General features: G+C 43.2%; 1 protein-coding gene across 11 annotated transcripts in view; it reads left to right on the forward strand.

The window, feature by feature from the left end:
- Positions 1-16,718, forward strand: part of FAM193A (family with sequence similarity 193 member A) — a 93,782-nt gene extending 77,064 nt beyond the window's left edge. For all 11 annotated transcript variants that reach the window (XM_084850811.1, XM_084850812.1, XM_084850802.1 and 8 more), the window contains 2 exons: positions 6,103-6,184; positions 13,662-16,718. In XM_084850811.1, coding sequence (XP_084706937.1) covers positions 6,103-6,184; positions 13,662-13,755 — 176 coding nt within the window. In that variant the 3' untranslated portion in view covers positions 13,756-16,718. The remainder of the gene's footprint in view (positions 1-6,102; positions 6,185-13,661) is intronic.
- The last annotated feature ends 844 nt before the right edge of the window (positions 16,719-17,562 follow it).

Consider the following 17,562-nt stretch of genomic DNA (forward strand, 5'->3'; position numbering starts at 1 on the left):
AGGCCTTCTTGTCTCTCCTTGCTATTCTCTGGAACTCTGCATTCAGTTGGGTATATCTTCCCCTTGCTCCCTTGCTTTTTGCTTCCCTTCTTTCCTCAGCTACTTGTAAAGCCTCATCTGACAGCCACTTTGCTTTCTTGCATTTCTTTTTCTTTGGGATGGATTGAGTTGCTGCCTCCTGAACGATGTTACAGACCTCCGTCCATAGTTCCTCAGGCACTCTGTTATCAGGTCTGATCCCTTAAATCTATTCCTCACCTCCACTGTATATTCATAAGGGATATGATTTAGGTCATACCTGAATGGTTTAGTGGTTTTCCCCACGTTCTTCAATTTCAGCCAATTGAAATTGCAAGAAGAAATTTTTTTTTTTCTTTTGCAAAATTTTGCAAGAAGAAGCTCATGATCTGAGCCACAGTCAGCTCCAGGTCTTGTTTTTACTGACTATATAGAGCTTCTCCATCTTTGGCTGCAAAGTACATAATTGATCTGATTTCATATTGACCATCTGGTGATGTCCATGTGTAGAGTCGCCTCTTGTGCTGTTGGAAAAGAGTGTTTACTACGATCAGCGTGTTCTCTTGGCAAAACTCTATTAGCCTTTGTCCTGCTTCATTTTGTACACCAAGGCCATGCTTGCCTGTTATCCCAGTTATTTCTGGACTTCCTACATTAGCATTCCAATCCCCTATGATGAAGAGGACATCTTTTTTTGGTGTTAGTTCTAGAAGGTGTTGTAGGTCTTCATAGAACCGATCAACCTCAGCTTCTTCGGCCTCAGTGTTTGGGGCATAGACTTGAATTACTGTGATGTTGAATGGTTTGCCTTGGATTCGTACTGAGATCATTCTATCGTTTTTGAGATTGTACCCCAGTACTGCTTTTCCCACCCTTTTATTGACTATGAGTGCTACTCCATTTCTTCTAAGGGATTCTTGCCCACAGTAGTAGATATGATGGTCACCTGAATTAAATTCGCCCATGCTTGTCCATTTTAGTTTGCTGATTCCCAAGATGTCGATGTTCAATCTTGCTATCTCATGTTTGACCACCTCCAGCTTACCTTGATTCACTGATCTTACATTCCAGGTTCCTAAACAATATTGTTCTTTACAGCATCGAACTTTCTTTTCACCACCAGACACATCCACAGCTGAGTGTCCTTTCAGCTTTGGCCCAGCCGTTTCACTCTTTCTGGCTCTACTTGGAAATACCCTCTGCTCCAGTAGTATATTGGACACCTTCCGACCTGAGGGGCTCATCCTCCGGCGTCATATCTTTTAGCCTTGTGATACGTTCCGTGGGGTTTTCTTGGCAAGAATCCTGGAGTGGGTTGCCATTTCCTTCTCCAGTGGATCACATTTTGTCAGAACTCTCTGCCATGACCTGTCCATCTTGGATGGCCCTGCACGGCATAGCTTATGGCTTCACTGAGTTATGCAAGCCCCTTCGCCACAACAAGGCAGTGATAATTTCCAAATTTCTTGCTTCATATGCTCCATGGTATCTAGGTATGAACATCATAAACTACTGAGTAAGAGCAAAGTTAAGCACTTATACATTCCACTTATCTCAGCTGGAGAGTTAAGTGCATTCAATTTCCCATTGAAATCAGTGTGACTGACAGTTCAATATTATACATGTCTAGTCAGAAGCAAGTCTCATTGAGTTCAGTGGAGCTTACTTCCAGGTAGGTGGGTATAGGATTGCAGCCTTAAGGTGCTTAACTTTAGCTGGACATGCCCATACATTGTATCAACTGAACAGTAGTGTTAAATGGAGCGACAGCCCTCTTCATGCTCTCATGAGTCTAAGTCTATTGAACTCAGTGAGACACACCTCATATAAGCAAACATAGGATTGCAACAAATTGTGAAATAAAACCAAAAAATCTTCACTTTCTCTTCAATCATATGAAGAGACGTAACATTTCTATAACTTTTGCAACTATGGAGGGGATGTTTAGGGGTTTGAAATAGATGCTTTTCTTACATTCGGTTCTAAACTTTAAGCACATAAAATACATTATATGTAATTTAGCATATAACAAGTTTCCATTTTTCTGTTAGAAAAATGAGAGGTGGGGAGCGTAGGGGTGGAGGCAAAAACATCCCCCCATTTATCCCTTTTTTTCCTGGGCTTTCCTGTAACTGTTTGTCAGGTTTGGGCCCAGGCTCCCTGCAGAGACTGAAGAATCAGAAGAAGAGATGGGGCAGAAATGGGGGAGGACATTCCCAAAGAGACTCCAAGAGACAGAGAAGAACCTTTCCAAGGGCACACTACTCCATTTGGCCAAGCACAGATACTGCATCTCCCTTCTGTAGGAAAGCAGCAACTCATAGAGGGGGAGGGGGAAGGCTTAGCAGACCCATGAGCCCGCCAACACTCCAAGTGGGTGGAGCAAATGAGGGAATTGAGATGCTCTACCAGATTAGCCTGTCTCTGGAGACCCTGAGGGCAGGACTGAGGAAGCTCTCTAGCTTCTGTGTTGAATGTGTAATGTTAGATTAACAGCAACTTTCTATCCCACCATAATCCTTCTGTCATAGAGAACTCGAGATAAGTTAATTAGAACCGGGCAGTTTAGCCAAGTACTGAATCTGTATTGTTTGAAAGACTGACAGATCCACAAATAACAGCTTATTGATTTGGAGATCGAGTCTCTGTCCGGTGACTACACAGCCAGGAGGGTTCAAAACCCTGACACTATTAATAGCAGATTTATTTGTCAATCAGGCTGCCCTGGCAGCCTGTTGAAGGGCAGGGTATAAATCAAATATACAAAGATTTTTTCATACAACATGTATTATACTTGGTGGGAATTCTCTGTACTTAAGATTCTTGTTGTAACATGCTGAGTAGTTGGCTTTGTTTCCTTATTTAGACTGACAAGTTGGGAGGTGCACAAGTCCCCTCACACAGGGGACTCAGCCTCTGCTCTACGCCAAGTGAAGAGGGCAGTGGTGATAGCCCCCAACATATTTATTTATGTACATATTTTATAAATTTCTTAGCAGCCTTTCAAGACCATGATTTCCCCAAGGTGACTTGCAATATAAAAACAGTACAATTCAGTTTCAATCGCATCATAAAAGCACCTTAAAATTTAAACAATTTTAAAATATGCCAGTTAAAATAAAAAATCAATTTCAATTATCTGACAACAGCTATATAACTATAAAACCTTTTCATTTAAAAGCCAGAGAGAACAAGTATGTGTTTAAAGCCCTCTTAAAAACAGCCACTGATTGAGCCAACTGTATATGTTTCAGGAGGGAATTTTATAGGGTACGGGCACCTCTGAGAAGGCCCACTCTCTAGTACATGTCAGCCTTACTGATCTTAGTGGGAGGCCAGTGAGTATGGCCTCCATAGATGTTCTTCAAGCTCATATGGGTGTAGGCGGTCTTTCAAATAACCTGGATCCAAATAGTTAGGGCTTTCTAGGTCAACACCAGCACTTTGAATTGGGAGCAGAAATGCAGTGGCAACCAGTGCAGCTAATACAGAATTGGTACAATGTGATCCGACCATCTAGCCCCAACGAGGATGCCAGTGGATGCATTCTGTACCAGCTGAAGTCTCCAGGTTGTCTTCAAAGGCAGCCATGGGTAGAGTCACTACAGTAGTTCAGTCTGGCTATAATTAGGGCATTCATAACTGAGCCTAGGTCCACTTTCTCTAGATATGGTTACAGCTGACGTACCAACCAAAGATGGCAAAAGCACTACTGGCTACTGCCACCACTTGTGCCTCCACAGTCAGCAGCGAGTCCAGAAGGGCCCCCAAGCAATGCACATGGTTCCTCGGGCGGAGCGCAACCCCATCCAGTACCAGCTGAATCCTTCTATCCACATCTGCAGTTTCCCCATCCAAAGTACTTCTGTCTTGTCTGGATTAAGCTTGAGCTTGCTCACTCTCATCCATCCCCAAATCTCTTCCAAGCACCTGTTCAGGAGTACCACAAGCTCCCCGGGTTTAGTGGGTGGAACAAAGGTAGAGCTGTGTGCCATCTGCATACTGATAACGCTGCAGCCCAAACTTCTGTATGACTTCCCCCAGCATTTTCATGTAGATGTTAAATAACATGGGGAACAGAATGCAGCACAGCAGTACTCCACAGGCCAAAGGCCAGAGCAGAAGTCCCCAAGCGCCACCTAATGAGATTGACCAGCCAGGTAGGATCAGAGCCAAAGTAACACGGTGCTTCCCAAACCCAACCCAGCCAGGTGATCTCGAAGGTCAATGGTAGTGAAAGCCCCTGAGAGGGCCAAGAGAACTAATAGGGTCTCATTCCTCATCTGTTCTTCAGCATTCCTCATCCACCAAAGCAGCCAAGGCTGTTTCTGTCCCCAAACCAGTTTTGAACCCACATTGGAATGGGTCCAAATAATCAGATTCCAAGACTACCTGACTTTGAGGCCATCACTTGAGTGATACAGTGTTGGGAGAGTAAGTTTAACTCGCTCCCTGTGCTGTATCAGAAAATTCGGGTTATGTAGCAAGCTATACAGTCAGCCCAAAAGTAAGCATTAAAGCAAAAGGGTGGGGCAGGGCGGGGTGGGGCTATCTCTCTCCTTGTTCTCTGCAAGTGCTCCTTTTTTCCCCTGTTGAATTTGGAGCGTGCAGGAAATTTGCCTGGAGGCCAGTTTTCCTCCTCTGTTGTCTTCATAGAACGAGTGTTCAGAAACTGTCCCTTCTGGAGCCAATTCCCTACTCTGCTCTCATCACAGTTGGGCTTTTAATTCTTCATAACATTCTGTTCCTACAGGAGGGTTTCATGCATGCACAGGCTTCCTCAGGAAGGGGTGGGAGGAGCTGTCTCCTTTAATGAGAAGATACTCTTTTAAATGAAAGAATATTTTCTGTTTGCTGTGGAGTTCTGAATATGTAGAAATATATTCTACATTTATTTAGGGGGTTGCACTCCCCCTAAAGGATCAGGTTCGTAGTTTGGGGGTGCTCTTGGATCCAGAACTGTCACTTGAGGCACAGGTGAACTCAGTGGCACAGAGCACTTTTTATCAGCTTAGGCTGGTATACCAACTACGCCCTTATCTGGACAGAGATAGCCTAGCTACAGTTATCCATGCTCTGATAACTTCTCGTCTGGATTACTGCAATGCGTTATACGTGGGGCTGCCTTTGAAAACGGTCCGGAAACTTCAGCTGGTCCAAAATAGGGCAGCAAGATTGTTAACAGGGACTGGCCTGCGAGCTCATATTACGCCAGTACTTTTCCAGCTGCACTGGCTGCCAGTCCATTTCCGGGCCCGATTCAAAGTGCTGGTGTTAACATTTAAAGCCCTTAACGGCTTGGGGCCAGGTTACCTGAAGGATCGCCTCCTCCCATATGTGCCTGCCCGGATCTTAAGATCATCATCAGCGGCCCTTCTCCGTGAGCCCCTGCCAAAGGAAGTGAGGCGGGTGGCTACTAGGAGGAGGGCTTTTTCTGCTGTGGCACCCCGGCTCTGGAATGAGCTCCCTAGTGAGGTTCACCTGGCGCCTACATTGTACTCCTTTCAGCGCCAGGTGAAGACCTTTTTATTTTCCCAGGCATTTTAGCATTTTAGCTTTCTAAATTTTTATCTTTGCTGTTTTAAATCTGTATTTTAAACTCCTGTACTCCTGCTAGGTTTTATTGTGGTTGTATTGTTATATTGTGGTTTTAATGTTCTATATATTTTAAATTGTTTTATTGTGTGCTGTTTGGTTTTAATTTTTGTGAACCGCCCAGAGAGCTTCGGCTATTGGGCGGTATAGAAATGAAATAAATAAAATAATAAATAAATAGAAATCCCTACATTGTCTTTTGGTAGCCCCATTTCACTGCCCTACCAGGCCATCACGTGATAGTGATTGTGTGGAGGTTATAACTGAGGTATGAAAAGTTTCATATTGCAAAATCCCACAACTTAGAACTTCTGAACATTGTTTAAAGACCAATTAAAAGTTCTAAAAGTGAAGGATTTAAATGCATAATTTCATTTAGTAGAAAATGCATGTTTAATCTTCAGTTTTACTTCAGTGTATATTTTCATTTGTTTCCTAGAGAAAAGAGCTATCTGAAATTAATCTTGTTCATACCATATGATTTTGCAGATGATGTCTTTTTGCCCAAAGATGTTGACCTAGACAGTGCGGAAATGGACGCAACAGAGCGGGAAGTGGAATATTTTAAAAGGTAAACAAATGCCATGTGCCTGCCTTGCTGTTACTATAGCCAGAATAAAAGCTCTGCATCTGCTTTTGGGCATATCCAAATAGCTATGATAGAGCTGCATGTTGGTGAGGTGTGGTGGTTCTCAGGCAACCCTCTCTACTGATGGAAGAGATCTTCAGGGCTTTGCTGTCAAGATAAAGTATTAAAGGCAACCCATTCAGAATAGGACAAGAGAGAAAACACCATCCAAAATGTAGAAATTAAGCAGGAAAGCTGAGATCATAAGACACAATTCTAATACATCTGCAACAACAAAGAACAATCCTATTTGTCAGCCCTCAAGGTTCCCTGTGATATTTGATCTTGACATCATTCGAAGTGAGGATCGCCTGGGAATAAATATACCCTTGGACTTGCCATTAATCCTGCATGCGCCTGGCTTTTTTTTAACTTCGTAGTGCCTGAGTGGAGGCTTGTACTAGTCAAAGTAGACAATAAAGGAAGATGGATCAATAATCTGACTCAATATAAGGCAGCTTCCTGTATTCTTAGATGTTATCTGTACAGCCACCTACATGTTCCTAGGTCGCCTTTAATGTAGAGTTACAGTATACTCAAAATGTATCAGGCATAATAAACTTTGCTGGACTATTTCCATCTAGCTAGATTTTGAGCATATCTAGAGACAAGACTGAACTACTGGCCGCCCTGTTCCTGGGCATGGAGAGGACATTTGGTGGAATACTATGGCTCTTATTATATGCAGTTGTGCCAAAAGTGTGGGTTTGACAAGGAATGCATTAACTGGATAAAGCTTTTATGCATGGCCAGGTTTAATGGGTTTGTTTCTGAATCTTTTTTGATAAAATATGAAATTCAGCAAAAATGTTCCTTGTCTCTCTCTGTTAGTCATAATAGCAATGGTACCATAGAGTCTGGTCCTGTCACTGTAGAAGATATTCATGTCATTCACATTTAAGGACGTAAAGAAAATAATATTATTGTGTGCAGATGATGCATCTAATATTGGTTTCAAATTTCAACAAATCAATCCTGAGACTAATATTGGAATTATTAGAGGAATTAAACTTTATATCCAGGAATAAAATCAACTGGTGTAATTTGGAGGTGTCAGATGTAGGTCAAAGAATTTCATTGGAATATCTTTGCACTATTCATTGGGGAAGCCCAACCTTAAGAACTGATGGGGAGAAAATGCTACTGGCATGAGTCAAATGTGGTATTTAACCTATTAGTCAGCAAGGAATTAACAAGGTGAACTAATGCCATGTACTGATTTTACAACACAATTTCTTGTGTCATCCAAACCCAGGAAGAGTGGCTTTTTGGGGTGGTTAACAAATCACCCTAAAACAGGGCATGGGTTCTGGGTAGTTTGTTAACCACTCCAACAAGCCACCCTTGCCAAGTTCAGATGACATGAGAAGCCATGCCCAGCAAGGGGAATTACACAAATTGGGCAGGGCCATGAGTGGCATGCGCAGGGTGGTTAACAAGCCACAGTGGCTTGTTATTATTAACCACCTTTGTGTCATGTGAACTGTCTCTCTGGGGCTGTTCACACAACATGGTAACGTTGTTGTTGAACCGTGGGTTGTTTGTTGAACCGTGAGTTAGCGTGTTGTCTGAACCCAGGACCTTTCTGTCTGAACCCAGGACTTTTTGTGCAGGGTGGCTTGTTAACCATGCAGGGTGGCTTGTTAACCACCCTGAACAACCCAACAACAAACCATGGGTTCTCAAGGTGGCTCATTTGCGAAGAATAAGCCACACTACATGGTTAACAAGGCACCCTGCAGAAATTGTCCTGGGTTCAGACAACACTCTAACCTACGGTTCAGCAAACAATCCACAGTTCAACAACAACCCACACTCAAGCACTGAGTTTGGGTTAGCATGTTGTGCAAACCCAGTCACTCTCCCGCTCTTTGTCTCTGAATAGGCTTACGGGTTCAGCTCCACTTTGTCGGTGTATGTACATTATGTGTGTTACATATATTATGTAACTTTGGACTTAACAACAAAGTATGCTTTATCTGGTTTGGTTACAACTACAGTGCTTTGTACTCTTCTAGAACAGGAACACAGGTAGGACAAAGAAACTCACAAAGCACAATGTTATATTAGTCCCTTCTTTTACACTTTACAACAGACATGCTGGCAAGTCCACAAGGCCACTGTTGTACTGTTCTATCTTTGCATTTTTGTGCTAACAAGAAAACTACAACCAAGGAATGAATGAATGAATGAGTGTGTGTGTGTGTGTGTGTGTGTGTGTGTGTGTGTATAATCTGCATGTGTTAACCATGTATCCTCTCTCTCTTTAGCAACAAGCTTATGAGGTAGTTATACTGAGGGTATGATTTGTCCAAGCAGAGGCCTGACAAGGAATTTGAAGCTGTACCTAAATTATGCTGCACCTAAAACAGCAATGGGGTCAGCAGCCTCAAGTGAGGCTCCTCCCTGAAGCCCTTCCCCTCAGAAGGGAGAGTGACAGAGCCTCAGCTCAGTTGCCTTGCTCCTCCATTGTCTTCAGTGTGGGGAATCTGACAGAGGAGCAAAGCTGGCTGAGTCCATTTCACTCCCCCGCCCTGCCCCACATGGGAAACACAAAGGAGGAGCAAAGCCAGTGCCTTGATGGGCTTTGCTTTGCCCAGTCTTTCCTTTCCGGGTGGAGCAAACAGGCTTCTGGACCGAGGCATCAGCGGGAACGAGCACTCCTCCAGCCACTGCCTTGGTTGGGGAGCTGACTTCACTCGGGCTTTCCCCGGTGGAGAAGAGTCCATGTGAAAGGAAGCCGGCTCCCCCGCTGAAGCCTAAGACCTGCTGCTGCCAGAGGGCAGGCCCTTGCCTGTAATGCCACAGACAGGCTCTCACCACCTGATGTCATCCTGAAACCCTCTGTTGTAGCTTACACTGAGGAAGGTGTTACAGAGCCCTTTGTGTTTCAGCTTGTTTGCAGGAGAAAGCAGCTACAGTGCATAATAAGGGTGGGGGATCCTTGTGATACGGGAGTTATTGGGATAGGGAAGGCTTTGGTGTAAACTGGACTCCTGGGTCACCGGTTGCCTTTCTCTATTATGGCTTCAGGCTATTAGACTGGGTTTTTTTCTTAAAAGGAAATGACTAAATAAGTATTATGTTTAAACTGTCATAAACATACATTTTTAAATAGGTTTTTGTAAAATATTTTGAAGACTGCAATCTTATGCATGCTCACCAGAGATTAAGTTCCACTAGGACTTATTTCCAGGTAATGAGACATTTAAACAAAACAAAACACAGTGGTGAGAAAAAGTTTGTGAACTCTAATGATAATTATGGAAATTTCATGTTTTTACCATGATAGCCTTCATGAATCAAAGCCAGTCCTTTTCTAAATATCCAGTAGGGTTTATATTAACCAATTCTGTGTCTTGTGAAATAAAACAATGTACAAATTAGGCAAACAATGAGTACTTAAGAGTCAGGGTATGTGCAGAAATAAGTGAACCCCTGGTTGCATCAGCATAGTTAAAGGGAATAATTAGAATCAGATGTTTAAGTAATTAGGTAGATCTTCAGGGGTGAGTTTGGGAGGCCCCACTCTATAAAAGGATGAGAAACTTTGTGAGTTTGGTCTTCACCATACGGTTGTGCGGAACCACAACATGCCATGATCAAAAGACATCTCTTGAGGACCTCAGAAAAGCAGTTACTGCTGCTCATCAGTCTGGAAAGGGTTACAAAACCATTGCTAACAATTTGGGGCTCCACCAATTCACTGTCAAGATAGTCTACAAATGGAGAAGGTTCAAGACCACTCACTCTACCCAGGAGCGGTCGTCTTACCAAAATCTCTCCAAGAACAAAGTAGCGCATTATCCAGGAAATCAAAAAGAAACTGAGAGTAACATCCAAGGATCTGCAAGTCGCTCTCGCCTTGGCCAATGTGAGTGTTCATGACTCAACAATCAGAAAAAGACTGAACAAGAATGGTGTTCATTGGAGATTAGCCAGGAGGAAACCACTGCTCTCTAAAAAGAGCATTGTTGCCCATCTGAATTTCGCTAAAGATCACATAGATGATCCCCAAGACTTCTGGAACAACATGAACAGACAATTCAAATGTAGAATATTTTGATCTCACTGAGAAACATTATGTTTGGTGAAAAACAAACCCTAAGTTCGAAAAAAAGAACAAAATCAAGCATGGTGGTGGGATGTGATGGTTTAGGCCTGCTTTGCTGCCTCAGAACTTGCTGTCGTTGACACAACCATGAATTCTGCAGTGTATCAGAAGATTCTAGAAGAGAATGTCAGGCCATCCATCTATGAGCTGAACCTGAACTGAAAGGGGGTCATGCAACAAGACAATGATCATAGAATCATAGAATAGTAGGGTTGGAAGGGGCCTATAAGACCATCGAGTCTAACCCCCTGCTCAATGCAGGAATCTAAGTCAAAGCATCCCTGACAGATGGCTCTGCAGCTTCATCTTGAATGCCTCCAGTGTGGGAGAGCCCACTACCTCCCTAGGTAATTGGTTCCATTATCATATTGCTCTAACAGTCAGGAGGTTTTTCCTGATTTTCAGCCGGAATCTGGCTTCATCTAACTTGAGCCCATTATTCTGTGTCCTGCACTCCGGGATGATCGAGAAGAGATCCTGGCCTTCTTCTCTGTGACAACCTTTCAAGTAATGTTGAAGAGCACTGGGCCCAGGACTAAGCCTTGCAGTACCCCGCTCGTTACCTCTCCCCAGTTTGAGAAGATCCCATTGATAAACACTCTTTGAGTCCGATTCTGTAGCCAACTGTGGATCCACCGGATCGTTGTTTCATCTAGCCCACTTTGAGCTAGTTTGCTCATCAGGATACCATGGGGCACTTTGTCGAAAGCTTTGCTGAAGCTGAGGTATATTATGTCCACAGCATTCCCGCAGTCCACAAGGGATGCTACCTGATCCAAAAATGAGATCAGATTCGTCTGGCAGGATTTGTTCTTGACAAATCCATATTGGCTTCGAGTCATCACTTCATTGTTTTCAAGGTGCTTACGGATGGATTGCTTTATAACCTGCTCCAGAATTTTCCCATGTCAGACTGACTGGTCTATAGTTCCCAGGTTCCTCCTTTTTGCCCTTTTTGAAGATAGGGACAACAGTCATCTGGCACTTCACCCGTCCGCCATGATTTCTCAAAGAGAATAGACAGTGGTTCTGAGAGCTGTTCTGCCAGTTCCTTTATTACTCTAGGGTGCAGTTCATCTGGCCCTGGAGATTTGAACTCATTCAAAGTAATTAGGTGTTCCTTGACCATATGCCTGTTGATCTCAAGCTGCAATCCTGCCCCTTCAGCCTGTACTTCGCCTTTGCCAGGTGGGTCATAGACCCTCTTTTGAGAAAAGACTGAGCCAAAGTAGGAATTGAGCACCTCTGCCTTTTCTTTGTCATCTGTTATCGTTTTGCCATCCTTATTTAATAGCTGAACAACCATTTCTTTCCTCTGCCTTTTACTATGCACGTAGCTGAAGAAAGCCTTTTTGTTGCTTTTGGCACCCCTCGCTAACCTCAGCTCATTCTCAGCTTTAGCCTTCCTGATGCCATCCCTGCAATTCTGTGCTACCTGCCTGTACTCTTCCCTTGTTGCTTGGTCTTCCTTCCACTTCCTGTATGTGTCCCTTTTTTCTTTTCAGGTCATCTCTACGCTTTTTACAAAGCCACAATGGCTTCTTCTGTTGTCTTCCGCCTTTTTTTTTTTGTTGGAATTGTTTGTAATTGTGCCTTGAGAATTTCCATTTTTAAAAACTCCCACTCATCTTGGACTCCTTTTCTCGTTAGAGTCGCTTGCCGTGGGACCTTACTGATCATTGTTCTGAGTTTATTAAAATCAGCTTTCCTAAAATCCAGGGTACGAGTTTGGCTACACTAGGCTTTTGCTTCCTTTAGAACCAAGAACTCAGGTATTACATGGTCACTTTCCCCCATAGTTCCCATAACTGCTACCTGATCCACTAAGTCATCTCTGTTAGTTAGGATCAAGTCAAGGATAGCCGATCCTCTAGTTCCTTCCTGTACTTTCTGTAGGAGGAAATTATCAGCAACACAAGGAATCTCTTGGAGGGGCCATGTTTTGCAGAATTTGTCTCCGAAGAAATATTGGGGAAATTGAAGTCCCCCATTACTACTACATCATGCTTCCTTGAAACCTTGGCAATTTGCTTTTCAAAAGTTTCATCCTCGTCTTCTCCTTGATTGGGTGACCGGTAGTAGACTCTGACCACCATGTTCCTGTTATTCTTTGCTGCATTAATTTTAACCCAGGTGCTCTCATTGGGGCTACCAAGCTCATCCTCCTGTATTTCTGTGCAGAGATACGTGTTTTTAACATATAGTGCAACTCCACCTCCCCTTCTGTTCCTCCTGTTCTTTTTGAACAAGTTATATCCTTCAGTTGCTGTAATCTAGTCATGGGAGTCATCCCACCAAGTTTCAGTTACACTTATCAAGTCATAATTTCCCTCCTGTGTTTAGAGTTCAAGTTCGTTCTGTTTGTTTCCCATACTCTGGGCATTAGTATATAGACATCGAAGACCATGTGCTTTATAGCTTTCTTCCTACATGTTCTAAGCATAGAAGCAGACCTACAAAAGAATGGCTGTGGAAGAAGAAATTCCATGTTGTAGAATGGCCTAGTCAAAGTCTCAACCTAAACCCATCAAAATGCTGTGGCAGGGCCTGAAGCAAGCTGTTCATGCAAGGAAGCCCTCCTGTGTCACTGAGTTGAAGCAGTTCTATAAGGAGGAATGGGCCAAAATTCCTCAAAAGTGATGTGAGAGACTGACCAACAGTTACAGGAAACACTTACTTGAAGTCATTGCTGCTCAAGGGGGTGCCACCAGGTACTGAATCTAAAGGTTCACATACTTTTTCACACATGGATATTGAATGCTGAATCAGTTGTGGATGAATACATATTGAAAAAGCATCATGTTTGTATGTCATTTGTTTAATCAGGTTATCTATTGTTCTTTATCTAGGATTATGGGGTTAGATTAAGATCTAATAGCATTTTAGGTTGGAAATATGTTACAGTCCTAAGGGGTTCACAAACTTTTTTTCACCACGTATCTTAGATTTTCTAAGGGCAAGTACAATTGCTTATTTTTATCATGCAGCCCAGTTCTATATGTCAGTGTTGCGGTTGTGTGTGTGATGGCTGTTTGCTAGTAAGTGGATGCTGGCTGGATAATTCTCATAAAACATCTTTATCTTTAATAGTAATTATGTCAGAACTTTTTGACCTATCTAGAGTGATGATAATGTGTCTACATTTTCTCTTCTTTTTTGGTTAAAGGCAACTACAATTAAGCATTAATAAGTTATAGTTTAAATAGCTAGTTATTAGAAAGCTAATGTTTGGTAACAGATAAAAAGAAATTGTGAAGATAATATCGTTCCTTGATAAGTAATAGCTTTCCTCTTTGTTTCCTCCAGGTTCTGCTTGGATTCTGCCAGACAAACAAGGCAACGACTTTCCATCAATTGGTCCAATTTTAGCTTGAAGAAAACCACCTTTGCTGCCCAGTAGAGGACACAATATGAAGTATGAATGACTAACTTCACTTTCCCCTGTGCTGAGAACTGCTGTGACCTTGAAACAATTTCATTAGCAGTGCTGCGTGGATCTTCACTGATAATTTAGCCTTTTCCCTGATTATTCTGGAAGACTGAAAAATTGCTGCTTTCTCCTTACATTTGTTAGTTTTTGTGATTGGAGTCTGTGAATGGGACTTACCTGATTGTAGCCTGCCATTGTTGGAATTGGAACAATAGCATGTTTTGGGGGGAAACCTTGGCCTCAAAGATTTTAAGCACTTGCATTGAAACAAAATTCCTAGTTTGCCTCAGCTGCCGTGGCTTTTGCCATTTTGCTGTGACTTGTCCTTTATACAGAGCAATGGATCCATCCAACTCTGCTCTTTTCTGCTATTATAGACTTCTCTGAACAAAGTGTCATGGAAAAATTAACCTTCCGGGACAAGCATTTACTTTTGTTTTTCACAATCTAGTGTTAAGAATGTACAAGTTAAGCTATTTGTGTTTTGATCCCTGATTTATAGTCAGCTTGTGTAAATAATACTTGCAGAAGGAAGTTTACCAAACAAGAGTACTCGCATATCTAATCAGTAAAATTGTGTAACTGTATTAACACTGAAGACTACTTGACTAATTTTTAACATATTGTTAAGTGATATTAAAATCATGCCTTTCTTGTTGAAAGATGGAATACATTAGTAATCACAAAAAAATCCTGTTCTGTTTTGTTTGCTGCCATAATGGAAGGTGATGGGAAGCCAGGGTCTAGAATGTATTGTGGATGAGACCATATGTAGATGATTAGTATATTTTGTTTTATGTGTTTGTGAAAGTGCCTTACGTAAACCTTTTTTGAAGGGTGAGATAAGAATCCAAAATAGAATAGAATATGCAAAATAAATCCTGTGGAAAGCAATTACCTGGTATGATTGGGCTATTAGGTGGCAACTGCTGCACATTGGTAGCAGTTCAGAATGTAACAGGTAGAATAAATTAATTCAGAAGGAAAAGATGAAATTAATGTAATATCTCAATTTATATTCAAAGTACCATTGTGATCCCATCCCTGACATGCCCATTTAGTAGTATATAATTGTTCTCCAATCCCTGGGTGCAGGTGGAGCACAACACCAAGCTAGTAGAGGAGCAACAACTTTGTGCAGAGAGGAAACTCCCCTGGGAAAATTCTTTCACCACCAGGACTTCACCAGTACTGTGGAGGAAACTGGGTTGAATTGGAGTGTGGCAGGGGAGGAATGGAAGTAAGTCAGAATCTTGTCCTCACTCAGAAGTTGCTCCTGCCCCCAACAATGGTGTAATGTTCCCCCTGCAAAAGAGGTGGTATAAGTTAAAATATTCTTATGGAGTCAGTGAACCTCGGAAACAAACCTCCCCATAATGAGAAGTTGGGATTCTTTGTAGTCATCTGCAGTACAAGACCAAGAGTATGAAAGACCTAGCCAGGTAACTGTTCTCATCAAGACATGCAACATAGGACCTTGTCACTCTGCCCCCACTTCTAGAGAATTAGGAGCACTCCAGTGGAAACTAGTGATGAGACACTTTGTGCAAACAACAGACCCTTCTCAGCGAGGGAGAACGCAAAGAATAAAGGGCGAATTAATAGTAGCACCATTCTTTCAGATCCCCTTTACAGATCCCCTGTCCAGGATTTCAACAAGGAACATCCACCAGGAATTTCAATTTCACTTGTGCAACTGGGGCTGCAAGGACAAAGCTCCTAACACAGGGAAGCAAGGGAGAAGGAGCTCATGCACCAAAATCTGATACCTGCACTTCCTCCATTCTTCTCGTGAGATAGGTATTCTGTATGTTCTGTTAAAATGGAAAGAACCAAGCTATCCAGCGAATGACTGGAAAATAACATAAGGTAGGGAAGCAGCACTTGACACACTTTCTCCTCAAAGATTGGTAGGAATACACTAAAAAGAAACCTGTACTTTTAAAAGAAATTCAAAATTTCAGGTTAGATCCAGACAAAGGCACACATAACAGGGCTGGCAGGAGCTGACCCCCCTCCCCCTGCTCCAGCAGCAGCCAACTCCCTGCGCCACAGTCCACCCAATTCAGCAGAGTCCCCCAACTCTAGGGGGAGCCTTAGCAAGGGGCTGCCTTGGGGGAAGAGGGCGAGTCTGCTTCCGCCAGCCCTGTTATGAGTGTCTTTCTCTGGATGCAATCCTTAGTCTCATTGGCCAGCTGAAGGCCATAGCTGGGAAGGATCATAGTCGTAAAATGAATGCTTGCATTCAGGAGGTAGCAGTCCCAGGTACGATCCACAGTGACTGGGTTCGTGTGTCATAAGAGTGGGTTGTGAGCATGTTTGTGTTAGCATGGCTTATTGTGATGTCCAAACCCTGTGCAGAAGATTCAGCATGGCTTCTTAACCACACACAAGCCAACCTGAGAACCCATGGCTTGGGATGTTGAGGGTGGACATTTACACAAATTAGGACCCTCAGCTTACAGACTTGAATGATTAAGACCTGCCAATAATTGGGGCTACCCCAGCAACCTCTATTCCATCCACCTCTAAAGTGGAGGAAATCAAGATAGCCAAGCCTCTGCTGCCACAACCTACAGAAAAGGGTTTCGGGGCAGGTTGTTCCCATGTCCTGAATCCTTGTAAGTTTAAAGAGTTTTTCTCCAGGAGCCAAGTCTTTTGTAGACAAACAGTATCAAAGGTATGAAGATAGTGGGTAAAATCCAAATCCACCGATTTATTCCTCCATCCCGTGATGTTCCATGATAGGAGGTTTAAAGACTGACTTTGTCTTTCTCTCACCGATATCCAGTCCTTAGCAGGACCTACCAAGGAGGCATCTTTATTATCCAAATGCTGGTCATAATCAGGCTCCACCAGCTGCACAGGGAGTCTGGGTTGGTCAGAAACTAATTGCCAGGGACTATGGCTACTAATTGCCAGGGACTATGGCCATGGTGGCTTAGTGGTTAAGACGCTGAACTGCAGACTGGAAGGTCGACAGGTCAGCAGTTCGAGACCCGAGTGCTGCGTGACGGAGTGAGCTCCCGTCTTCAGCCCCAGCTCCTGCCAACTTAGCAGTTCGAAAGCAAGAAATTGCAAGTAGGTAAATAGGTACCGCTTCGGCGGGAAAGGCGACAGTGTTCCGTGCACCTCGGTGTTCAGTCATGCCGGCCACATGACCACGGAAGCGTCTTTGGACAGCGCTGGCTCTTCGGCTTAGAAACAGGCATGAGCACCGCACCCTAGAGTCGGACACGACTGGTTGGGGACACCTTTTTTTTATGGCTACTAAGGGTCTTATTGCCAGACGTGGGTGATGTATTCCCTGAATATGAGTATGAATATGGCCCAGTATTCCCTGGGCTGTATGACTTGGGTTTTAGGTTTTGTCACACTATTTAATGGCAGCCTGATAGAGATATTATTAGGGAGAGACTCTTTTTGTCACTCCAGTGTAGATGGCTTCACTCCTCTGACAGGGCTGTGTGGGCCAGGAGTCACCTTTGCATTTTGCAGGGAGTGGCCTGTGTTTGTATATTCACCCTTCTGACAACATAGGTCATTCATCTTGTCTGATGATGAGCCCTTATCTTTTATTTGATTGTAGTTGTTGTTGTTGTTTTGCCTGTCTCACTACTGCCCCCCGTCTCTTCCTTCAGCCTGCTAACATTTGAGATTACTGGGCCTGCAGCATTTATCAAATGTCCAACAAAGTCAGTATTCCTCTCTGGAGAACCCATTTCCTCTTCTTCTAGGAATTGCATGTCTTGCCAGCTGGTAGGCATTATTCCCACA

Source organism: Heloderma suspectum, chromosome 4, assembly GCF_057233095.1.
Source record: "Heloderma suspectum isolate Gila_16-S chromosome 4, 16-S_ref, whole genome shotgun sequence".
NCBI lineage: Eukaryota > Metazoa > Chordata > Lepidosauria > Squamata > Helodermatidae > Heloderma > Heloderma suspectum.